Genomic DNA, 26143 nt, shown 5'->3' with positions numbered 1-26143 from the left:
CCTACTAATCAGACCAGTTACATTTTCCTCCAAATCTTTTATATACACTACAAACAGCAAAGGTCCCAGCATTGATCCCTGTGGAACACCACTAGACACAGCCCCCCATTCAGAAAAGCCCCCATCCATTGTTACCCTCTGTCTTCTATGACCGAGTCAGTTCTGTATGCATTTTGTAAGCTCACTTCTCATCCCATGTGACTTCACCTTCTGTACCAGACTGCCATGAGGGACCTTGTCAAAGGCCTTACTGAAGCCCATGTAGACAACATCCACTGCCCTACCTTCATCAATCATCTTCGTCACTTGCTTGAAAAACTCGATCAAGTTAGTGAGACACAACCTTCCCTTCCTAAAACCATGCTGCCGCTCACTAATACGCCCACTTGCTTCCAAATGGGAGTACAAATGTTTCGAAGAATCTTTTCCAATAACTTCCCTACCACTGACGTAAGGCTCACCGGCCTATAATTTCCTGGATTATCCTTGCTACCCTTCTTAATCAAAGGGACAACTTTGGCTATTCTCCTGTCCTCTGGGACCTTGGGATTTTCCTTAATCCTGTTTGCCAATGACTTTTTGTGACCCTATTTAGCCCTCCTGACTCCTTGTTTAAGTTCCTTCCTCACGGGCTTCAGCTGTTGCCAGCCTTCTAGCCCTTAGAAATGCTTCCTTTTTCTTTTTATAATAATCTTTATTGTCACAAGTAGGCTTACATTAACACCGCAATGAAGTTACTGTGAAAAGCCCCTAGTCGCCACATTCCAGCACCTGTTCGGGTACACAGAGGGAGAATTCAGAATGTCCAAATTACCTAACAGCACGTCTTTTGGGACTTGTAGGAGGAAACTGGAGCGCCCGGAGGAAACCCACGCAGACACAGGGAGAACGTGCAGACTCCACACAGACAGTGACCCAAGCCGGGAATCGAACCTGGGACCCTGGAGCTGTGAAGCAACAGCGCTAACCACTGTGCCAGTGAATATCCCTCACAATATCCCTCATCATTCAAGGTTCCCGAAACTTGCCATATGTAACCTTCTTCCTCAGAGTAACATGCCGGTCCTGAATTCCTATCACCTGACATTTAAAAGCCTCCCACATGCCAGATGTTGATTTACCCTCAAACATCCGCCCGAATCTAGGTTCTTCAGTTCCTGCCTAATATTGTTATAATTAGCCTTCTCCCAATTTAGCACCTTCACCCGAGGACTACTCTTATCTTTATCCAACAGTATCTTAAAAGCTTACTGAATTATGGTCACTGTTCCTGAAATGCTCCCCTACTGAAACTTCGACCACCTGGCCGGGCTCATTCCCCAATACCAGGTCCAGTACGGCCCATTCCCCAGTTGGACTATTTACATATTGTTTCAAGAATCAGGGGCTGTTTAGCACAGGGCTAAATCGCTGGCTTTGAAAGCAGACCAAGGCAGGCCAGCAGCACGGTTCAATTCCCGTACCAGCTCCCCGAACAGGCGCCGGAATGTGGCGACTAGGGGTTTTTCACAATAACTTCATTTGAAGCCTACTTGTGACAATAAGCGATTTTCATTTCATTTCATTTTGAAGAAGCCCTCCTTGATGCTCCTTCCAAACTCTGCCCCATCCAATCCCTTAGAACTAAGTGAGTTCCAGTCAATATAGGGGAAGTTAAAATCACCCACTATAATAACCTGGTTTTACACCCTTCCAAAATCTGCCTACGAAGCTGCCCCTCTATCTCCCGGCGACTGTTGGGAGGCCTGTAGTAAACCTCCAACTTTGCAACTGCATCCTTCCTATTCCTGAGCTCTGCCCATATTGCCTCTAATACCCTTCCTCAATATTTTATCAATATCTTGGTTAATCAACAATGCAACTCCACTACCTTTTCCATTCTGTCTATCCTTCGTAAAAACTGAAGTAGTCCTCAATCTTTAGTTCCCATCTTTGGTCACCTTGGAGCCATGTCTCTGTAATCCCAACAATATCGTACCCCTTGACAGGTGTCTGTGCAACTAATTCATCCATCTTATTTTTGAATGCTCTGCACGTTCAGGTACAAAATCCTAAGGCGAGTCCTTTTAACATTCCTTGCCCCGTCCCTACTTTTTTTTTTGACATTGCCATTATCTGATATAGGCCCTTGATTTCTCTGCCCATCACTTTTCTTATTCTTCTTGCTGGTTTTTCCTCTTGTTCTTGATTCTCGCTGCTCTGAGTCCTAACATAGCTTCACATTCCCCTGTCATATTAGTTTAAGCCCACCCCAACGGCTCTAACAAGTACCCTCCACCCCCTGCAAGGACATCAGTCCCGGTCCTGCCCAGGTGTCAGCCATCCAGTCTGTACAGGCCCCACCTCCCCAGAACAGTTCCCAATGCCCCAGGGATCTGAAACCCTCTCCCTCACACCATCTCTTCAGCCACATATTCATCCGATATATCCTGGTTTTCTATGTAAATTGTCTCAAGCCAGGACAGTTGGTAGGATTTCGCAAGCCCAGGCCAGATGGTGGGGGGAGATCTGTGGTACGGCAAACGAAGAGGAAAGAGTCGAATTGGACCCCTCCGGAAGGCCGCTGCCCTAGACTAGACATGTATACTCAAGCCCGCAGGAGTCATGTCAACGCCAAATTCATCAGTCGCATTCACAAGACAGCCCCGAACGTCACCCAAGCACAACACAACACCATCCACACGCTCAAGATCAACCACAACATCTTCATCAAACCAGCAGATTCACCCCCCCACCATCTGCCCTGGGCTTGCGAAATCCTACCAACTGTCCTGGCTTGAGACAATTCACACGTCTTTAACCTGTGATTAGCCCGCTCTCCAGTTGCTCTGTCTGGATCTGTAAAGACTTAATTACCTGCAAAGACTCGCATTCAAAGTATCGTCTTGCATCTTTGACTTTGTCTATATATATATATATGGAACCCACCTCTTCATTCACCTGAGGAAGGAGCTGTGCTCCGAAAGCTAGTGATTCGAAACAAACCTGTTGGACTTTAACCTGGTGTTGTAAGACTTCTTACTGTGCTCACCCCAGTCCAACGCCGGCATCTCCACATCAGGCTTTATATAGCAGTAGCATGACTTCTATCCCCTTGTATCCCATCATTCTGGTCTTTTTTGGCTGATTTTGTTTTGTACGTTTAGATGCATTTTGGATATTTTTATAATAATAATAACCTTTATCAGTGTCACAAGTAGGCTTACATTAACACTGCAATGAAGTTACTGTGAAAAGCCCCGAGTCGCCGCATTCCGGCGCCTGTTCGGGTACACGGCGGGAGAATTCAGAATGTCAAAATGACCAAATAGCATGTCTTTCGGGACTTGTGGGAGGAAACCGGAGCGCCCGGAGGAAACCCATGCAGATACGGGGAGAACGTGCAGACTCTGCACAGACAGTGACCCAAGCCGCGAATCGAACCCGGGTCCCTGGCGCTGTGAAGCAGCAGTGCTAACCACTGTGCTACCGTACCATCGTATTCTGCCGGAGATTAAAGCCCAACAACTCTCCCCTTCTCTCAAAGCTGATTGTGGCTTAATAAAGCTGGAATAAATAGGTGTCGCCTAACAATTTCATGGGTTGAAATGGTGCTCAACTCCAGCATAGCGGCAAAGCTGTGAAGACAGCCACACATTAGAACAAAGAAAAGTACAGCACAGGAACAGGCCCTTCGGCCCTCCAAGCCTGCGCCGACCACGTTGCCCGTCTAACCTAAAACCTTCTACACCACCGGGGTCCGTATCCCTCTATTCCCATCCTATTCATGTATTTGTCAAGATGCTCCTTAAACGTCACTATCGTCCCTGCTCCCACCACCTCCTCCGGCAGCGAGTTCCTGGCACCCACTACCTTCTGTGTAAAAAAACCTTCCCTCGCACATCACCTCTAAACTTTATCCTGACCACAAAACGCGGGACAAATTTCAGAAGTTCTCCTACTCGGTGGGGTAAAACCTGTTTGCAAACAGGGCACAATTTAAGGTTCAGTGCAAGGAAAAAGATCTTGTCCAAATGAAGTTTTTGCACCCGCAATGACCTTTTGGGCCTAAAGTTGCTGCCTGGTTCGCTGTTGCCAGCTTTTTCTATTTCAGTTTCGGATAGCGAAGTAACGCATGTCTGAATGCAGAGAGACAGAGAATGAGGGAAACAAAGGAAATCAGCGTGGAAGCTGAAAGTGGGGAACCAAAGCAGAAAATGCTGGAAACAACCAGTTGTATCTGTGGAGAAAGAAACACATTTCAGGGTGATGACATTTCATGGAGCTTTTATTAGCCAGTATTGGAAGGTTATGCTTATGAATAGAACAGAGGTGTCCAGCACAAGAGAGGGCACTCAACTTTTGTGTCTCCCCAATGCAAAGGGACTGCATCATCGGCAATGAGTCCAGCCGTACAAAATATGAGTAAATAATTGTTTCACCTGGAAGGAGGGATAAGGACCTGGGTTCACTGGGGATGGATGAGGCCAACGGGCAGCTGTTGCATCTTTGAAAATGAGGGAGCTCAGTGCGTGATACAGGAGATTGCCAGAGACACAGATTGCTGGACACAGAGAGCACGGGGAACACTCTGCCTGAGAATGAGAGACAGAGATAGACAGATAGAGAGTGAAGGAACTCACAGAGAGAGAGAGAGAGAGTAAGGGAACTCACAGAGAAAGAGAGAGAGAGAGCGCAAGTGAGGGAACTCACAGAGAAAGAGAGTGTGAGGGAACTCACAGAGAAAGAGAGAGAGAGAGAGCGCAAGTGAGGGAACTCACAGAGAAGGAGAGAGAGAGACTGAGGGAAACTCACAGCGAAAGAGAGAGAGTGAGGGAACTCACAGAGAGAGAGAGTGAGGGAACTCACAGGGAGAGAGAGAGAGAGAGAGAGAGAGAGAGGGAATTCAGGGAGAGAGAGAGAGAGAGAGAGAAAGAGGGAACTCACAGAGAGAGAGAGTGAGGGAACTCTCAGAGAGAGAGAGAGAGAGAGGGAACTCACAGAGAGAGAGAGAGAGAGAGCGAGTGAGGGAACTCAGAGAGAGAGAGAGAGAGAGAGAGAGTGTGAGGGAACTCACACAGAGAGCGAGAGAGTGAGGGTACTCAAAGAGGGGGAAAGAGAGAGTGAAGGAACTCACAGAGAGAAAGAGAGAGAGTGAGGGAACTCGACATCCAGTGGCACCCTCGAGGACGCAGGTCGCAGGTCGGATCGCTCCCGCCCGCGATGGCTAAACGGACCTTTTAAACGGACATTTGCGGGACCTGCCGACTTGGTAGGTTGAGGAGACGATAGGGAAAAGGCTTCCCCCCCCCCGCCCCCCAGGGTATGAGTAGCTGGACCAGAAGTGGTCGAGTGGAGCGGCAGGGCTCGAAGTGGGAGCAGCGGGAACCCCAGGCCAGGCGGCGAAACATGGCGGACGGCAGGGACCAGGGAACAGAGGCTCACTGGCCAAGGGAGCAGCAGATGGAGTTTTTTTTAAAACTGCTTCGCTGAATTGAAGAGGGACACGTTGGACCCGATGAGGGCGGTGATTGACCGAATGGTCGAGGCGCAGGCGGTCCAGGAGAAGACGCTCAGGGAGGTTGAGGTGAAGCTCTCCAGCCAGACGGACATGGTGGCGGGGCTGGAGCACGAGGTGGAGGAGCTGAACACCCGCCAGAGGAGGATGCAGGAGCAGCTTGAAGAGCTGAGGAACAGGGCCAGGAGGCAGAATTTGATGATCGTTGGCCTCCCCGAGGGCTGCGAGGGATCGGATGTGGGTGCATACGTGACGGGTATGCTCGAGGCGCTGATGGGAGCGGAGGCCTTCCCTCGACCCCTGGAGTTGGATGGGGCGCATAGAGCCCCCGCAAGGAAGCCCAGGACGTGCGACCGACCGAGGGCCTTGGTGGTTCGCTTTCACCGGCTTGCTGACAGGGAACATGTGCTGCGATGGGCCAAGGCGGAGAGGAGTAGCAGATGGGAGAATTGTGAGGTGCGCATCTACCAGGACTTGGGAACGGAGCTGGCCAAGAGGCGTGCAGGATTCATCAAGGTAAAGGCAGCCCTCTGCAAAAAGGTGAGGTTTGGAATGCTTGCATCCTGCGAAGCTGTGGGTTACGTTTGAGGAACTCCACTACTACTTTGAGACACCGGAGCAGGTTTGGACTTGTATTAAAGAAAAGAAGCTGGACTTGAACTAACGGGCACTTAGTTTTTTCAGTGCTGTACAGTGACACCGGTCTGTTAACCTAATTTGCTCTGACTAGGTGTGGACTTTTATTAAAAGAAGAAGCTGGACTTGAACTAAAGGACTCTGGGCTCTCAGAGCTTTTGTGTGGCGGTGGTTTGTTAAATTATCCTGTACTGTAATGTTCTATCCAAGATTGTTTTCAGCCGGGACAGGCAGCGGGGGCTGGAGGGCGCATTGTTTATGGTGTTTTTGGGAGATTGCAACGAGGGGGGGGGGGGCCCTGCAAAGGGGGCCCGGCCTTTGGTACCTTTTGGCGGGAGATCGGGGCCTCGGAGAGGGGGGTGGGCTAGGGGCTGGTTAAGGGACTTGAAAGGGCACGGGGAGATACAATCAGGTTAATGGGTCCTTGGTGTGTGGGGGGAGGGCCCGAGCGCTTGGGTGGGAGACAGACAGGCGCCAAGGGCAGGGGTCAGCGTAGGTCAGGGGGCCCCAGGGAGAGTAGGAGGAGGGGCGGGCTAGGGCCAAGCGCGGGGCTGGCCTGGCAGGTCAAGCCTCGGGGGATAGGGGAGCTTGGGGGGGGGGGGGGGGGGGGGGGGAGGAGCCGGGATGGAGAGCAGAGAAGACATAAGTGGGCAAGGGGGGGGGGGGGGGGGTGACCAGGGATCCCCCAGGGGAGAAGGTCGCTTGCAGACTCTCAGGGAATAGCGCAGGAAACCGACAGCAGCGGCACCCGAGGAGGGGGGCGGGGGGGTGGGGGGGGAGGGGGGGGGTTAGAGTCACGTTAGTTTAGTTGAACACGTGGGGCAGGACAAACAGAGCTGACAGGGGAAGTGCCTTATTAACATGTTTATTCTTTCCCACTGTTCGTTTTCACTATGTTAAGGCTTTTGGATAGGGCCCGCTTTCTCTCTGGAAATATTACAAATTTGTTTTAAATAAAAAATTTCAAAAAAAATGTGAGTGAGGGAACTCACAGAGTGAGACAGAGTGAGGGAACGCACAGGGAGAGAGAGAGAGAGAGAGAGCGAGAGGGAGTGAGGGAACTCACCGAGAGTGTGTGAGGGAACTCACAGAGAGAGAGAGAGTGAGGGAACTCACCGAGAGAGACAGAGAGTGAGGGAACGCACAGGGAGAGAGAGAGAGAGAGAGAGAGAGAGAGAGAGGGAACTCACCGAGAGAGTGTGAGGGAACTCACAGAGAGAGAGAGAGAGAGAGAGAGAGAGAGAGAGTGAGGGAACTCACTGAGAGAGACAGAGAGTGAGGGAACGCACAGGGAGAGAGAGAGAGAGAGAGAGAGAGTGAGGGAACTCACCGAGAGAGACAGAGAGTGAGGGAACGCACAGGGAGAGAGAGAGAGAGAGAGAGAGAGTGAGGGAACTCACCGAGAGAGACAGAGAGTGAGGGAATGCACAGGGAGAGAGAGAGAGGGGGAGAGAGAGAGAGAGAGAGAGAGAGAGAGAGAGAGAGAGAGAGAGAGTGAGGGAACTCACCGAGAGAGTGTGAGGGAACTCACAGAGAGAGAGAGAGAGAGAGAGAGAGAGAGAGAGAGTGAGGGAACTCACCGAGAGAGACAGAGAGTGAGGGTACGCACAGGGAGAGAGAGAAAGAGAGTGAGGGAACTCACAGAGAAAGAGAGAGTGAGAGAATTCACAGAGAGAAAGAGAGAGAGAGAGACGGAACTCACCGAGAGAGAGAGAGTGAGGGAACCCACAGAGAGAGAGAGAGAGCGCAAGGGAACTCACAGAGAGCGAGAGAGAGACACAGAGAGTGACGGAACTCACAGAGAGAGACGGAACTCACAGAGAGAGAGAGAGAGTGAGGGAACTCACAGAGAGAGAGAGAGAGAGAGAGAGAGAGAGGGAACTCACAGAGAGAGAGAGAGAGAGAGAACTCAGAGAGAGAGCGAGTGAGAGAGTGAGGGAACTCAGAGAGAGAGAGACAGGGAACTCACAGAGAGAGAGAGAGAGAGAGGGAACTCACAGAGAGAGAGAGAGAGAGGGAACTCACAGAGAGAGAGAGAGAGAGAGGGAACTCACAGAGAGAGAGAGCGAGTGGGAGAGTGAGGGAACTCACAGAGAGAGAGAGAGACAGGGAACTCACAGAGAGAGAGAGAGAGAGAGAGAGAGAGTGTGAGGGAACTCACAGAGAGAGTGAGGGAACTCACAGAGAGGGAGCGCGAGTGAGGGAACTCACAGAGAGAGAGAGAGTGAGTGAGGGAACTCACACAGAAGAGAGAGTGTGTGAGGGAACTCACAGAGAGAGAGAGAGAGAGAGAGAGGGAACTCGCAGAGAGAGAGAGAGGGAACCCACAGAGCGAGAGAGAGAGTGTGGCAACTCACAGAGCGAGACAGAGAGAGAGTGAGGGAACTCACAGAGAGAGAGAGAGAGTGAGGGAACTCAGAGAGAGAGAAAGAGAGAGAGAGAGAGTGAGGGAACTCACAGAGAGAGAGCAAGAGAGACAGCGAGAGAGGGACTGAGGATACTCACAGAGAAAGAAAGAGAGTGACGGAACTCACAGAGCGGGAGAGAGAGAGAGAGAGAGGGAACTCACAGAGAGAGAGAGACAGGGAACTCACAGAGAGAGAGAGAGAGAGACAGGGAACTCACAGAGAGAGAGAGAGTGAGGGAACTCACAGAGAGGGAGCGCGAGTGAGGGAACTCACAGAGAGAAAGAGAGAGAATGTGAGGGAACTCAGAGAGAGAGTGAGTGAGTGAGGGAACTCAGAGAGAGAGAGAGGGAACTCAGAGAGAGAGAGAGAGAGAGGGAACTCACAGAGAGAGTGAGAGAACTCACAGAGCGAGAGAGAGGGGGTGGCAACTCACAGAGCAAGAGAGAGAGAGAGTGAGGGAACTCACAGAGAGAGAGAGAGAGAGAGAGACTGAGGATACTCACAGAAACAGAGAGTGACGGAACTCACAGAGCGAGAGAGTAAGGGAACTCAGAGAGAGAGAGAGAGAGAGAGAGTGAGGGAACACAGAGAGAGAGAGAGAGAGAGTGTGAGGGAACACACAGAGCGAGAGAGAGAGAGAGAGGGAACTCGCTGTGGGAGAGAGAGAGGGAACTCGCTGTGGGAGAGAGAGAGGGAACTCGCTGTGGGAGAGAGAGAGGGAACTCGCTGTGGGAGAGAGAGAGGGAACTCGCTGTGGCAGAGAGAGTGGGAACTCGCTGTGGCAGAGAGAGGGGGAACTCACTGTGGCAGAGAGAGGGGGAACTCACTGTGGCAGAGAGAGGGGGAACTCACTGGGAGAGAGAGGGGGAACTCACTGGGAGAGAGAGGGGGAACTCACTGGGAGAGAGAGGGGGAACTCACTGGGAGAGAGGGGGGGAACTCACTGGGAGAGAGGGGGGGAACTCACTGGGAGAGAGGGGGAACTCAGAAAGAGAGAGGGGGGGAACTCACTGGGGGAGAGAGAGGGAACTCACTGGGAGAGAGAGGGGGAACTCAGAAAGAGAGAGGGGGGGATCTCACTGGGAGAGAGAGGGGGATCTCACTGGGAGAGAGAGGGGGATCTCACTGGGAGAGAGAGGGGGATCTCACTGGGAGAGAGAGGGGGATCTCACTGGGAGAGAGAGGGGGATCTCACTGGGAGAGAGAGGGGGATCTCACTGGGAGAGAGAGGGGGATCTCACTGGGAGAGAGAGGGGGAACTCACTGGGAGAGAGAGGGGGAACTCACTGGGAGAGAGGGGGGAACTCACTGGGAGAGAGGGGGGAACTCAGAAAGAGAGAGGGGGGGGAACTCACTGGGGGAGAGAGAGAGAGAGACAGGGTGAAATAACTCAATGAGGGAGGAAGACAGGGAACTCAGCGAGGAAGACAGGGAACTCAGCGAGGGAGCGTGAGGGACTTAAGTGGGAACACAGTCCGTTACAGAGGAGGAGGGACCACAGTGCCTGCGGAGCGAGGGACCAGACTGCCTGAGAGAGACAGGAAATATGCGACTGGAACAGAAACACTTACTGGTGAAAAGAGGGAGCAGAAGGTCAGAGCCAGCAGCAGCCTCCACACAGCCGGTCTCATGGTTCTTCTCACTTCCTCCATCAGCTGATTGGGAACGTCAAAACATCAGCACGTCCACTTCCTGTAATCGCTGGCTGCTGGCAGTGACTGGCAGCTGAATAGCCCAGTCAGGAGGAGCTGCGATGCGTGACTGTATTACCGTCCATCTGTGTATCACTGTCTCTCCATGTATCACTGTCTCTCCGTGTATTACTGTCTCTCTGTGTATCACTGTCCCTCTGTGTATTACTATCCCCCTGTGTCTCACTGTCCCCGTGTATCACTGTCCCTCTGTGTATTACTGTCTCTCTGTGTCTCACTGTCCCCGTGTATCACTGTCCCTCTGTGTATTACTGTCTCTCTGTGTATCACTGTCCCCGTGTATCACTGTCCCTCTGTGTATTACTTTCTCTCTGTGTCTCACTGTCCCCGTGTATCACTGTCCCTCTGTGTATTACTGTCTCTCTGTGTATCACTGTCCCCGTGTATCACTTGTGCCTCTGTGTATTACTGTCTCTCCGTGTATCACTGTCCCTCTGTCTATTACTGTCTCTCTGTGTATCACTGTGTATTACTGTCCCTCTGTGTATTACTATCCCCCTGTGTCTCACTGTCCCCGTGTATCACTGTCCCTCTGTGTATTACTGTCTCTCTGTGTCTCACTGTCCCTGTGTCTCACTGTCCCTGTGTATCACTGTGCCTCTGTGTATTACTGTCTCTCCGTGTATCACTGTCTCTCCGTGTATCACTGTCCCTCTGTGTATTACTGTCTCTCTGTGTATCACTGTGTATTACTGTCCCTCTGTGTATTACTATCCCCCTGTGGCTCACTGTCCCCGTGTATCACTGTCCCTCTGTGTATTACTGTCTCTCTGTGTCTCACTGTCCCCGTGTATCACTGTGCCTCTGTGTATTACTGTCTCTCCGTGTATCACTGTCCCTCTGTGTATTACTGTCTCTCTGTGTATCACTGTGTATTACTGTCCCTCTGTGTATTACTATCCCCCTGTGTCTCACTGTCCCCGTGTGTCACTGTGCCTCTGTGTATTACTGTCTCTGTGTCTCACTGTCCCTCTGTGTATTACTGTCCCTCTATCTATTACCGTCTCTTTGTGTATTACTGTCTCTCTATGTATTACTGTCTCTCTGTGTCTCACTGTCCGTCAGTGTATTACTGTCCCTCTGTGTATTATTGTCTCTCTGTGTCTCACTGTGTATTACTGTCCCTCAGTGTATTACTGTCTCTCTGTGTCTCACTGTCCCTCTGTGTACCACTGTCCCTCTGTGTCTCACTGTCCCTCTGTGCCTCACTGTCTCTCTGTGTCTCACTGTCCCGCTGTGTATTACTGTCCCTCCGTGTATTACTGTCTCTCTGTGTCTCACTGTCCCCGTGTATCACTGTCCCCCTGTGTATTACTGTCCCTCTGTGTATTACTGCCCCTCTGTGTATTACTGCACGTTCTCCCCGTGTCTGCGTGGGTTTCCTCTGGGTGCTCCGGTTTCCTCCCAAAGTCCAAAGACGTGCAGGTTAGGTGGATTGGCGATGCTAAATTGCCCTTAGTGTCCAAAAAGGTTAGGAGGGGTTACTGGGTTACGGTGACAGGGTGGAAGTGAGGGCTTAAGTGGGTCGGTGCAGTCTCGATGGGCTGAATGGCTTCCTTCTGATGGGCTGAATGGTCTCCTTCTGCACTGTATGTTCTGTATTAACTGCTCTCGCCACCCGCCCTTCCACCTTCAATGATCTATGCACAAGTACATCCAGGTCCCTCTGCTCCTGAACCTCCTTAAGAATTTTATCCCTTATTTTATATTGTCTCTCCATGTTCCTCCTACAAAATGCATCACCTCACACTTCATCTGCCACCTATCCGCACCAACTTTTTAATATTATGTTGAAGTTCTACTGTCCTCCTCACAGTTTACAATGCTTCCTCGTTTTGTGCCATCCGTAAGATTTGAAATTGTCCCCTGCACACCAAGATCTAGATTATTAATATATATCAGAAAAAGTAAGGGTCCCTTGTACCCCTGGGGAATTCCACTCCAAACTTTCATCTCGCCTGAAAACCATCCTTTCACCATTACTCAGTCAACTCTGTAACCATGTTGCTACTGACCCTTTTATTCTATGAGCTACAACCTCTCTCACAAGTCTGTGGTCTGGCACAGTATTGAATACCTTTTGCAAGTCAATGTACGTCACATCAATATCATTGCCCTCATCTACCCTCTCTGTTACATAGAACATAGAACAGGACAGCCACAGAACAGGCCCTTCGGCCCTCGATGTTCCTGTGAGTTTGTTATACATGATTTTCCCTTAAGAAATCCAGGCTGGCTTTACCGAAACAACCCACATTTTTCCACGTGATTATGAATTCTATCCTGAGTAAGTCTTTCTGGAAGCTTCCCACCACCTAAGTAAAACTCCAATTGCTGGGCTTATCTGTACAATCTTTTTTGAACAAGGGTGCAAGTATGCAATTCTCCAGACCTCTGGCTCCTCCCCTGGGTCTGGGGAAGACTGAAAGATTATGGCCAGTGTCCTTGCAGTTTCCAATCTCAATTCCTTCATATCTTGGATGCATCTCATCCAGTACCAGCGCCTTGTCAACTTTAACTATCAACAGTTTATCCAACACATCCTCCTTATCAATTTTGAACCCTTCTAGGGACAGAGTTTCCTCCTCTGTCATCATGGTCTGGGTAGCATCTACTTCCTTGGTGAAGAGAGATGCAATTCATTGATTTAATACCTCAGCCATGCCCACTGCCTCCATATGAAAATTCCCTTTTTGGTCCCTAATTGGCCCTATTCCTGCTTTTACTATTTATATCCCCGTGGAAGACTTTGTGAGTCCCCTTTATGTTGGCTGCCAGTCTTTTCTCATACTCCCTCTTTGCTTCTCCAATTTGCTTTTTTCACCTCCCCTCTGAACCTTCTGCATTCCTCTTGGTTCTCAATTGTATTTTCGACCTGATGCCTGCCATAAGCACACTTTCTCTTCCTTTATTTTAATTTCTATTTCCTTTTTCATCCAGGGAGCTCTGGGTTTCTTTTCCCTACATTTCCCGTTTGAGGGAATATATCTTGATTGTGGCTGAACCATTCATCCATGAAACAAATCCAGGCATGGACCCAAGAGGACCCAACGCTGGCAAAACTGCAGCACACGATCCTAAGTGGAGGAATTCTAGGACACCACACATGGGTTAGTTAAAGAAAGCCAGCACAGATTTCCGAGGGGAAGCTTGTTGGGGTTTTTTGCTGAGGCAACAGAGAGGGTTGATGAGGTTAATGTTGTTGATGTGGTGTACATGGGACTTCCAAAAGGCATTTGATACGGTTCCCCAACAGACTTGTAAGGAACATTATAGCCTATAGGATAAAAGCGACAGTAGCCACATGGATATGCAATTGGCTGAGTGACAGGAAACAGAGAGCACTAGCTAATGGATGTTTTGGGGGCTGGAGGTGACGAATGTGATATAAAATATTTACTTTAGAGATATTAGTTACTGTAATGTAGAGATAGGCCAGTCTCATTCTGGTGAGTTCACAGACAAAGGATTTCAAACCGCATGGCAAAGCAAGGAGGAGGTGTGTCCACCAAAGGAGGAGAAAAGGATGCTGGGTAATAGGGGCCAGAGGAAGGGATTGGAAGTGAGCCAATCAGAATGTATGACCAGGTCAGGAGGGGTATCGGATGACCTATGGGAATCGTGTATGTGAAACTTGATACCATTTGAATTGATTTGCAGAGATCCCTTTGTCTCTTTGTTCATTCACTTTCTGGGGTGTAGGAGGCTGGATGTGTCTTATTCCTCTGTGAAATGAATCAAGCTTGCAAGCCAAATAAAATAACTAATGCTGTACCTGCAAATCCATCTCGACTTTTATTGAGGCCAGACTGACGGGTAAAGAAATTTGTATTTTGTCAGAGGAAGGTTTTTCGTGGAGTTCCCCAAGGGTCTATGTTGGGCACCTTGCTGTTCCTGATACATATTAATGACCTAGACCTTGGTGCACAGGGCTCAATTTGAAAATTTGCAGACAGTACTTGGAAGCATTGAAAATTGTGAGGTAGATAGTGTAGAATGCCAAAAGGACTGACAAGTTGGTGGAATGGGCAGATGGATGGCAGATGAAGTTCGATGTAGAGAAATGTGAAATGATTCAGTTTGGCAGGAAAAACATGGAGTCAAAGGGGGCAACTCTAAAGTGGGTACAGGAGCTGAGGAACCTGGCTGTATTTCTGCGTAAGTCATTGAAGGTGGCAGGGCAGGTTGAGTGTGCGGTTAATAAAGCAAACAATATCCTATGATTTATTAATTGGGTATGGAGAAATAGGACTAGGAGGCTATGTTAAACTTGTGTAACATACTAGTTCAACCTCCGCTGGAGTATTGCATACAGTCCTTTCGGAAGGGTGTGAACGCATTGCAGAGAGTGCAGAAAAGATTCACAAGAATGGTTTCAGGGAATCAGGAACTTCATTTTTGAAGATACATTGGAGATGTTGGGTCTGTTTTCCTGAGAAAAAGGAAAGCTGAGACGAGATTGTGTGTCCAGAATGATGAGGATTCTGGACAGGTTTGATAGGGACAAATCGTCCCCATTGATGGAAGCACTGAGAACAAGAGGGCCCACAAAGTCAATTGGCAAAAAGAAGCAAAAGCGATCTGAGGCAACTTCTTCGCAGAGCGAGTGGTTAAGGTGTGGAATGCACTTCCTAAGAGTGGTGTGGAGGTAGGTTCAATCGAAGAATTCAAATGGGAATCAGTGGTTTATCTGAAAAGGAAGAATGTGTAAAGCCAAGGGAAGGCGGGAGAATGGTATGAGGTGAATTACTCATTCGAAGAGCTGGTGCAGACACGATGGGCTGAATGGCCTCCTTTTGTGCAGTAACAATTCTGTGAAAGCATGCGGATGTCCGAGCTGGTCACAGGGTTGCCAACTGTGATAAAGTGCATCGGCAAACAGTCGCCCCCGACTCGAAGCATCAGCTCCGTTCTCTCTCCACAGATACTGTCAGACCTGCTGGAGACTCCAGGTCAATCCTGGAGGGTTGGCAACCCGACTCACAGCGCGCTGACGTCAGGGCCAGCCTTATACCGATGAGGTCACGGACGATCGCGGCCCTGCTGACGTCAGGACGGACCGGCAACGGGTGCGCGATGCCGTCAGAACCGGCCGCAGCGCGATGACGTCATACAGCCCCAAGAGTGCGCGCCGACGTCAGGGTCGGCCGCGAATGTGCCCTGACGTGATGGCCGAATGCGAAGGCGTGATGACGTTTTGGCCGTGCACGCGAGCGCGTCGACGTCAGGCGCAGGCCGCCGCCATCTTGGCCGGTTGTCGGAGTCTGCCTTTCTCTGTGGGGGTAGCCAGGGGGTGGGGGCGGCAGGATAAAGGAGTCCCTACCCCTCCCGACAGAAGAATGTCCGCCTTTTCCGAGTCAGCTCTGGAAAAGAAACTGGCGGAGCTGAGCAACTCGCAGCAGAGCGTGCAGACTCTGTCCCTGTGGCTCATCCACCACCGCAAGCACTCCAAGACCATCGTGATGGTGTGGCACCGAGAGCTGAAGAAAGGTGAGCGCGGGCCCGGCCGCCACTCACTCAGAGCGGAGTGGGCACTGTCCCGGTCCCGCTCCTTCACATCACCAAGCTCAGGCCTGTCATCCCTCAGCACCCGCCCCCTTCACCTTGGCTGCCAGGGGTGGGGTTGGTGGGATTCAGCAGCTTGTACATCCACACGAGCGGTGTGCGGAGTTACAGGCAATGCCTTTAATGTCCTGGTTTTATATTTCCACACATCCCTTCACCGTGGCGAAGCCTCACATTTTTATTCTGTCATTTTCACGGACCTTTTTTTAAAAATCACCTGTTTCGTTGGGTTTAAGATTGAACTCACTCTTCAAATAGAGCTCACTCACCACCTTACATATCACTCTTCAAATAGAGCCCCCTCACCATCTTACACCACTCTTCAAATAGAGCTCCGTGACAACCTTGCATATCACTCTTCAAAGAGCTCCCTCACCACCTTACATATCACTCTTCAAATAGAGTTCCCTCACCACCTTACATATCATTCTTCAAATAGAGCTCCCTGACTACCTTACATATCACTCTTCAAATAGAGCCTCCTCGCCACCTTACACCACTCTTCAAACAGAGCTGCCTGACCACCTTACATATCACTCTTCAAATAGAGCCTCCTCACCACCTTACACCACTCTTCAAACAGAGCTGCCTGACCACCTTACATATCACTCTTCAAATAGAGTTCCCTCACCACCTTACATATCACTCTTCAACTGGAGCTCCCTGACTACCTTACATATCACTCTTCAAATAGAGCCTCCTCGCCACCTTACACCACTCTTCAAACAGAGCTGCCTGACCACCTTACATATCACTCTTCAAATAGAGCTCCCTGACCACCTTTCATATCACTCTTCAAAGAGAGCTCCCTCACCACCTTACATATCACTCTTCAAATAGAGCTCCGTGACCACCTTACATACCACTCTTCAAATAGAGCCTCCTCGCCACCTTACACCACTCTTCAAACAGAGCTGCCTGACCACCTTACATATCACTCTTCAAATAGAGCTCCCTGACCACCTTTCATATCACTCTTCAAAGAGAGCTCCCTCACCACCTTACATATCACTCTTCAAATAGAGTTCCCTCACCACCTTACATATCATTCTTCAAATAGAGCTCCCTGACCACCTTACATATCACTCTTCAAATAGAGCTCCCTGACCACCTTTCATATCACTCTTCAAAGAGAGCTCCCTCACCACCTTACATATCACTCTTCAAGTAGAACTCCCTGACCACCTTACATACCACTCTTCAAATAGAGCTCCCTGGCCACCTTTCATATCACTCTTCAAATAGAGCTCCCTCACCACCTTTCATATCACTCTTCAAATAGAGCTCCCTCACCACCTTACATATCACTCTTCAAATAGAGCTCCCTCACCACCTTGCATATCACTCTTCAAATAGAGCTCCCTGACCACCTTGCATATCACTCTTCAAATAGAGCTCCCTCACCACCTTACATATCACTCTTCAAATAGGGCCCCCTCACCATCTTGCATATCACTCTTCAAATTGAGCTCCCTGACCACCTTGCATATCACTCTTCAAATAAAGCTCCCTGACCACCTTACATATCACTCTTCAAATAGAGCTCCCTCACCACCTTGCATATCATGCTTCAAATAGAGATCCCTGAACACCTTACATATCACTCTTCAAATAGAGCCCCCTCACCACCTTGCATATCATTCTTCAAATAGAGTTCCCTGACCACCTGCATATCACTCTTCAAATAGAGCTCCCTCACCACCTTGCACATCACTCTTCAAATTGAGCTGCATGACCATCTTGCACATCACTCTTCAAATCGAGCTCCCTGACCACCTTGCATATCACTCTTCAAATAGAGCTCCCTGACCACCTTACATATCACTCTTCAAATAGTACTCCCTGACCATCTTACAACCACCTTGCGTAATATCTATGTGAGTGCTATCAGTTAAAGAGCATCTTTTGAAGATAACTGCCAATATACAACTCCTTGGGTTTCAGTAGTTTTACTTTCCTGCTACCTAATTTGATGCTAGCCAGTTGAGGATTCTGCAGTATTTTCTCATCTATTATAAGCCGTTATTGGCATTAACATGTGTCTCCCACCTTGCCACCAGCATCTTTGTACAATTTGTAATTTGTGACCAAATGATTGTCCAGCGTCAATGTAAACTTTAGACTGAAAATCAACATCAGCAGAACTCACTCTACAAGATAGGCTGAAATCTCCCAAGAGTGGCATTGATGTCTCACAGATCTATTTGAAAACATTACTTTAATCTGTTGACCCCAAACCTTAATGAGCAGCCCAAGACTTGATGCCACTGCAATGATTTGGATGGGCACTGTCCGACAGCCAAGTACAGTGCTTTGGGATTCATGTTTCCTGTTGCAGCTGAGTGTGGAGTAACTAAAATTCCTCTTTAGCATTTGGAAGAAAGGACCGACATGGTATTGAGAGAAAGGTAGAACTGTAATAGTCATTCATGATTTTTTGGTTCAGGTTGAGATTCAGCAGTTGAAAAATGCAGCCCGCTCCTTCTCAAAGGCAATTAGGGATGGGTAATGAATGCTGGCCTAACGCGTGATGCCCACTTCCTGCAAAAAAATGAATTTTTTATAAAGTCTTAAAATGTAAGCAGATTCCTTCCCTTTCAAGGTATAAGTTGGGGTGGTTGGGGCATGAGTGAAAATAACCCGTAAGAGACAAAATTTATTTTAAGGACTCTTCTGTGAATAGACTAGAACCAGGCAGTAGGCGTGATCTCTTGGAATAGTAATTGAACATAGTTGCTTAAAAATATTCAAAAAATGTGTAGTTTGAATAGACTTTTGATTTTCACGGTTAGTTCATTAATTGTCTTGTTAAAAATGAGTTCCAGAGTTTAGGCTCGATTCTGTTTTATATAGCTAAATTAGGTAGCGTGGCTAAGTAAAGTTCCTTTCAGGTAGGAAAGGAGAAATATCACACCTGGGAGTTTATGAATGGAAAGGAATACAGGCTAAAAATAATTTGAACCTGAGGAAGGAGCAGCGCTCCGAAAGCTAGTGATATCGAAACAAACCTGTTGGACTTTAACCTGGTGTTGTAAGACTTCTTACTAAAAATAATTTGACATTCATTGAGTCCAGCTAGTGAATGAGAAGTGAGCACAGAAAGAGAGAGTGATTATGTAGTGACTAGTCCAATCAACTGCCAGTTTAGCTCAGTTGGCTCGATGGCTGGTTTGTGATGCAGAACCATGCCAACAGCGCAGGTTCGATTCCTGCAAGGGCTGAGGTTATTGATGAAGGCCCCACCTTCTCAACCTCACCCCTTGCCTGAGGTTTGGTGATCCTCAAGTTAAATCACCGCCAGTCTCCCCCTCAAAGGGGAAAGCATCCTCTCATCATCTTGGACTATGGACATACCAGTTTTCTGGTTGAGTGGCTGGGTGCAGCCAAGTATGAGAATGTGAGCGATGGTTGAGAGGGTTTCATTTGCTGACTTTGTATCTAACGTAAGCTGGGAATGTAGTAGCCTGTAGCTTCGCCCTGAATTGCTGCACTATAGCTACCAGTGACAGGGTGAGTCTAATTGCGGATTTTCAAAAATATTATCAAAATAACCAAGAAAAAACAGTAGGAATAAAAGAGCCATCCTTGGGTAGAATTGCCAGCTGTGATTAACTGTATCCCTGCAGGTTTCATCACTAGACCTGCGCCATGCTTCAACCATTAGTTGGCCAACATGCTACCTGCACCACTGGAAAGCAAAAAGACTCAATCCAATTGGGTGTTGTTTTACTGTCAGAAAACTGCTTTCCACCCCCTTCAATATTTTTTTTACCTGGTGAATGGAAATGTTCAAAGAAAATCTAAAACAAAATACTTTAATGTTGCTATGATCTTTCTCCAGTGTTGCACACAGCAGTGTTCTGGAGATCGATTTTCAGTTTCTGGAGACTCCAGGCCAATCCTGGAGGGTTGGCCACCCCGTTGTGAGTTGGCAGGCAGTGACAAGTGGAGTACAGCAAGATGCTGAATCGCTGGGACCCTTGCACTAATCGGCTATTCACAATCTACATTAGTGATTTGGGTGTGGGGACCAAATGTAATATTTCTGTTTGCTGATGACACAAAACTAGCTGTGAAGTTTCAAATGGATTTACACAGGCTAAGAACATGGCAGATAGCATCTTGAGTCATAGAGTTTCACAGCACATAGAGATCCTTCGGCCTATCATGTCTGCGTCGGCCATCAAGCACCTATCAATTTTCATCCCATTTTCAGGCACTTGGTCCATAGTCTTGTATGCTATGGTGTTTGAAGTGCTCATCAAAATGCTTCCTAAATGTTGAGAGTTCCTACCTCTACCACCTTTTCAGATAGTGAGTTCCAGATTTCCACCCCCTCTGGGTGAAAAAGTTTTTCTTCAAATCCCCTCTAAATCTCCTGCCCCTTACCTGAAATCTATGTCCCCTGGTTATTGACTCCTCTACTAAGTGGGAAAGTTCTTTCCTATCTACCCTATTGATGCCCCTCAATCAGATTTCCCCCTCAACCTTCTTTGCTCTATGGCAAACAATGCTAACCTAACCAGCCTCTCTTTATAGCTGAAAGACTCCAGCCGAGGCAACATCCTGGTGAATCTCCGCTACACCCTCTCTAGTGTAATCACATTCTTCCTATAGTGTGGCGACCAGAACTGCATACACCACTCCAGCTGTGGCCTAGCGAGCGTTTAATACAGCTCTGTCAGAAGCTCCCTTCTCAGATATTCTATGCCGTGGCTAATAAAGACGTATCACATACGCCTTGTATACTATGAAAGAAAGATGCCTAGCTGCAATTATATAGACCCTTGGTGAGACGGAACGTGGAGTATTGTGTACAGTTTTGGACCCCTTAAGGAAGGATATACTTACGATAGAGTGGTGCAAATTTTGGGATGATGTCATTGTGGAGACTAGATCTGTGTTTTCTAGATTTTGGAAGAATGAGAGGTGATTTCATTGAAGCATCGACGTGGAAATATAGGAAGGATTTTTCCCCTGGCTGGTGTTTAGGGGTCTAAACTAGGGCAATGTTTTTCAAGCTTTTTTCCTGTGACCCACTTTTACCAGCTGGCTGACCTTTGCAACCCACGGCACATTCGCTTACCTGTAATGCGAAAGGGGAGCCTGCTTGGTTCTCATGATCTCACTTGAATCAGGTTCAAAGGAAGAGCGGGCATTGCTTATAGCTGCAGGCTTCAGCAAATTGCTTTGTGCTGTCTTCACCTTTATGAAAACTAAAAATCAAACCTCTCACATGTAGGTCGTCGTGAAGGGCAATAGCAACAAATTGCTTATTTTCCTGGGAGATGCTACACCAGAATGCTGACAGTCACATGGGCTTTTGGCATGTTTTTAATGTGTTACAGGTCAGCTGCAACAGCGTAGTCTTTAATTTAAGTTTAATAACTGACTGGGGTCTCGACCTCAAAGAATTTTTCACTCATCACTTCAAAATCTGAAACGTCTCACTTTTGCCAGTACTTCTCTGCATATAGCACAAATGGACTTTGCATCCTTATTTCCTTATTAACATTGGTACAATTGACAAAAGCGTACCTCAAGAAATCATCTTTATATCGCTTTGTTCCCGAGTTAAGTTTCTTTGTAGGCTGTTAACCAGAGACCCTGGAGCTCTGTACAGAGCTAACACCCGCACTGCTCTCCAGATGCGTGAGATCCTGTCCAATAGGTAAAATGCCTATTTGAGTCTCTTACTTTTAAGAAAACCATTAATCGTCACGGTTCACTTGCCTTGCTTGCCAGCAGCTGGAAAATGGAAACTATGCTGCTCCAAGATTTGGCACCAAAAGCACGTATCTGGAGGGTGCTTGACAACCCAAAGGGTTGTGAATCTCTGGAATTCCTTGCCCAGTGAAGCAGTTGAGGCTCCTTTAAACGTTTTTAAGAAAAAGATAGATACCTTTCTAAAGAATAAAGGGATTCGGGGATATGGTGTACGGGCCGGAGAGTGGAGCTGAGTCCACAAAGATCAGCCATGATCTCATTAAATGGCGGAGCAGGCTCGAGGGGCCAGATGGCCTACTCCTGTTCCTAGTTCTTACATGCAGGGCGTGTGACCTGCTTCCGCTTCTGGCTGGAAGACTCCGCACAGCCTCATTTATTTCTATTTATTCCCAGTGTAAAAACCAGTAGCAGCTGTTGGATGCTTCTCCCGCGATCGGGACCACCGCGGAACGGATCGACTGATCGTGCCACGATGCTCCCGACACCAGCCCCGCGCTTTGAGAAACCCTGAACATGGGGCACTGTCTCAGACTAAGGGGCAGGACAAGGGCACTGAGGTAGATCATCAGCCATGTTCTCACTGAATGGCGGAGCAGGCTTGAGGCGCTGAATGGTCAACTCCTGTCCCTAGTTCTGATTTTTCTATGTTCGCAGCCTTGATTCCATGGTAACGCATTGGCCCGAGTCATGATGTTTGATTAGGTCATAAGTTTGCTGTGAGAATTTGAGCATGTGGTCTTGCTGACGTTATTGAGGTTGCTGCATTGTCTGAATTGCCAGCTTTTGGCTGAACTGTTAAACCAAAATTTTCTGATTAGTGAAGGGGGTGGCAAAGATCTTATTCAAAAAGCATGAAATTTTTCCATGTCCTGGATAACATTTTTTCCTAATCAACGCAATCAATTCATCTTCTAACTGGATTCTCCTGTTCAATTACAGCATTTTCAGTAATAATCGTGATTAAATGGGAGATCTCAAGGTTTCTCATTTCTACATATTTGCCTTCTCGTTCCTCCTGAGAGTAATTTATTTAACATAACTTGAGCCTGGATTCTTTTGCTCAATGTGTAAGAATTGCTTATGCTGGGGCAAGGACATTTATAACTTGCTCTTTCCACTTCAGTCCATCCCAAGCCAATGAATAAATCCCCCTCAACATCGTTGCAATTCAAAACACCAATCATTGCAGATTTAGCATTTTTACAAACTCAGCCAGCAGAGATGGAGGCCATTCAGCCCATCTTGTCTATTGAACAAGATGTCCAATAACTGCCCTGCCAACTCACTGTGACCCTGCAATTTTTCTTTTTCATGTAGAGAACCCATCGCCTTTTTGAAAGTTACTTTTGCATCTGCTTCTGTCATCCTTATTTCAACAATTTCATATCATGGACTCTACCTCTTTTTTTCAGATGGCTGCTGTCGCCGATAATTCATGATCACTTATAATGGTTATAAAAGTTTACACCACCACTAAACCTATCATTTTGTTTCTATAATTGTTCTATTATCATCTTTTGTTTTGCACCATCAACCGTTCTGTCATTAAACCCCTCTTGCCTTTCACACTATCATAACGTTTCTCTTTTATCTCTCTCCCTCTTCCCCCCCCCCCCCCATCCCGCCTACTTACGTAAAACCTGCTAACATCTCTAACCTTTTTCCAGTTCTGATGAAAGATCACTGCACTAAAACATTAATTCTGTTTCTCTCTCCACAGATGCTGTCTGACCTACCAATTGTTTCCAGCATTTTCTATTTTTATTTCAGCTTTCCAACATCCTCCGTGTTATGCAGTTGTTACTTTAAAGCCGTTCTCATTGCCAGCCCTACTGACAGTTGAAGATTTTGCTTTGTTTACTCTTATTATCAAAACCCGTCATAAGTTTGAACAATCTTCTTTGCTCTCCCTGACTGTGCTGTAAACAGAACCAATTCTACCTTTGTCTTGTCTCTCCACGTAACTAAGAGCGTGATTTAACGCATTTTAAAAAAAGAGTCCTGTTTTGGACGCGTATAACGTGGTCTTTTTCGGTGCCTGCAGCGCCGAAAACAACTCTGCTATCGAACGGGACTTTGTCGTTTACTTTGGCCTTGGGTGGAATGTCCCGCCGAGGCCGCACTTACCTCACTTCCTGCACTGATGAGCTCAGTTTGCAGGAAGAGATTGGGCCGCTATTTGTAAAAGCCATCCTGATCTCTCACCTCCCCCGGACACCACACCGCGGCCTCCGGACCCCACCCCTCTGCCTCAGCTTACCTCTTAGGGGTCCCTCAAGCCCCACCCCTTAAGGGCAGGACACCCTGGGCCCAATCCCTTGCATGGGTAACCTGCCATCTTGGTGCTGCCAGTTTGCCTGGGTGACATGGCCAGGCTGGCAGGGGCACTGCCAGGGTAATGTGGAGCCTAGATTTGGATTCTATACTCCAGCTGGCATCTAACCAGTGATTTACCCTGGTAATGCTCCTGCCAGCCTGGCCATGTCGCCCAGGCAAACTGGCAGTGCCAAAGTGCAAGCCTGACACTGCCAAGGTGCCTGGTTGGAGTCGGGAGTGCCCTGACAGAGCCTGACCACCTGGGGGCCTCCCAATGGCCTGGGGAAGCCCAGGTGTCTTTCCGCCCGGTCCAGGATTGTGTTGGCCTGTGCTAAATGGCGCCATGGCGAGGTCTCCCAGGCACGGGGTTCATTCCCGGGCCTCAGGAGATTGGGCACCGACATATTAAAATGAGCCTAATGGCTCACTTAAAACGGTCAATCTGGATCCGCCAGAGAGGGTGAGATCCAGATCACAAGATCTCATTAGATCCCGTGAGGTGTTCCGAGCATCGCAAATCCGGCGAGAGGCCTGTCTTTTATTCCTCATGTTATTCTAGTAAATCTCCTTTCCACTATTACCAAGCAGTTAGCTTGTTTCCTAAAATGTAGAGCCTAGATTTGGACTCTATACTCCAGCTGACATCTAACCAGTGATTTACGATTTAGCATGACTATCGTAACGTTGTTCTTTATGCCTCTTTATAATGCCCAGCATCCAGAATGCTTTCATTACAGCTTCTTCAGCTTGTCTGCCACCTTCAAAGATTTGTGCGTTTAAATGCCATTGTTTTTGGGGGGAGGGGGGGGGGGATGCGGTGGAGAGAAGAGGAGGGGGGGTGGAAGGAGGAGGGGTGCAGGGAGGTGGAAGGAGGAGGGGTTGGAGGGGAGGGGGGTGTAAGGAGGAGGGTTGCAGGGGCAGGGAGGTGGAAGGAGGAGGGGTGCTCTATACTTTGGACTGCAAATCCACTTCACTGCCTTGTTCTCTTTCTGTGCCAGTTTTGTATCCTCGTCATCACCACATTGATCCCATAGATTATTTTTTTTGGTGAACGACTTGATTTTGTGGCACTTTAACCAAAGGCAATAGTCTACCATCTTTCAACAAAGTTTGGAATGCGGACATTAATATATTATGCAAAGCACTGGAGTACGATAGCACGGTAGCATTATGGATAGCGCAATTGCTTCACAGCTCCAGGGTCCCAGGTTCGATTCCGGCTTGGGCCACTGTCTGTGCGGAGTCTGCACATCCTCCCCGTGTGTGCGTGGGTTTCCTCCGGCTGCTCCGGTTTCCTCCCACAGTCCAAAGATGTGCAGGTTAGGTGGATTGGCCATGATAAATTGCCCTAAGTGTCCAAAATTGCCCTTAGTGTTGGGTGGGGTTACTGGGTTATGGGGATAGGGTGGAGGTGTTGACCTTGGGTAGGGTGCTCTTTCTAAGAGCTGGTGCACACTCGATGGGCCGAATGGCCTCCTTCTGCACTGCAAATTCTATGAAAGCAAATGATACTTTGACTTGAGCAAAGTGGTTGCTCAAAATGTTGACAAGTCTGCACTCCATCCAGAACAATCCTGATATGTTGGCCCTTGGCCATCATGTGCCCTGTTCATTTGTACATTTTGTCTGGTTTTGCCTTGAGCGGTTATTACAACTGATCGAGTGACCATGATGAAAGCCCCACTCTCCATATAAAGGTGTTAGTGTTCGCATGTTACACGTCGCTTTAGTAGGTTCCCAATAATCGATAGCCGAGGACATAAATGCAGTCAAGAAACACTTGCGCATGATTTCTGTCTTATAATTTTACTGACAAATGCCCAAATAAGGTTACAAATCCATGCAAGTGCTGAGCTAACACACAAACAACCAAATATATAGCTTATGCCTTTACTAATAATAAATTCCAATGAACCACATTAACATTTTCAGTGAGCCACGCATGGCCAGAACGAACACAATGAACAACAATGCTACAGCATATCAGGTTGCATACACTTTAAACAGATGTTGAAAGCACAATCATTTAACTTTGCCAGAACAAAGACATTTGCTTGCATTGATTCAGATTCCTGTTGATGTGTAAACTTTGTGACCTTTATGAAGAAGGTCGGCATGATTAGTTTGCAAATTCAAAGTGACCAAAGGCCAAATGTATCCAGCATGTTGTAGATGGAGACCAGACGTGTCAACTGTATCCAACATGTTGTCGATGGAGAGCAGACGTGTCAACTGTATCCAGCATGTTGTAGTTGGAGAGCAGACGTGCCAATTGTATCCAG

At 48.1% G+C, this 26143-nt stretch overlaps 2 protein-coding genes across 2 annotated transcripts in view; one reads left to right on the top strand and one right to left on the bottom strand.

The window, feature by feature from the left end:
• Positions 1–10233, bottom strand: part of glb1 (galactosidase, beta 1) — a 129463-nt gene extending 119230 nt beyond the window's left edge. The window contains exon 1 of the mRNA XM_072509954.1: positions 10113–10233. Within this exon, the coding sequence (XP_072366055.1) occupies positions 10113–10193 (81 nt within the window). The 5' untranslated portion in view covers positions 10194–10233. The remainder of the gene's footprint in view (positions 1–10112) is intronic.
• A 5246-nt stretch (positions 10234–15479) lies between these two features.
• LOC140425543 (regulation of nuclear pre-mRNA domain-containing protein 1A-like) overlaps positions 15480–26143 on the top strand; it is an 89405-nt gene continuing 78741 nt past the window's right edge. The window contains exon 1 of the mRNA XM_072509953.1: positions 15480–15743. Within this exon, the coding sequence (XP_072366054.1) occupies positions 15593–15743 (151 nt within the window). The 5' untranslated portion in view covers positions 15480–15592. The remainder of the gene's footprint in view (positions 15744–26143) is intronic.

This window comes from Scyliorhinus torazame, chromosome 6 (assembly GCF_047496885.1).
Source record: "Scyliorhinus torazame isolate Kashiwa2021f chromosome 6, sScyTor2.1, whole genome shotgun sequence".
NCBI lineage: Eukaryota > Metazoa > Chordata > Chondrichthyes > Carcharhiniformes > Scyliorhinidae > Scyliorhinus > Scyliorhinus torazame.
The sequence above is the reverse complement of the archived record's forward strand: the minus strand, read 5'-3'. Positions and strand labels throughout refer to the sequence as shown.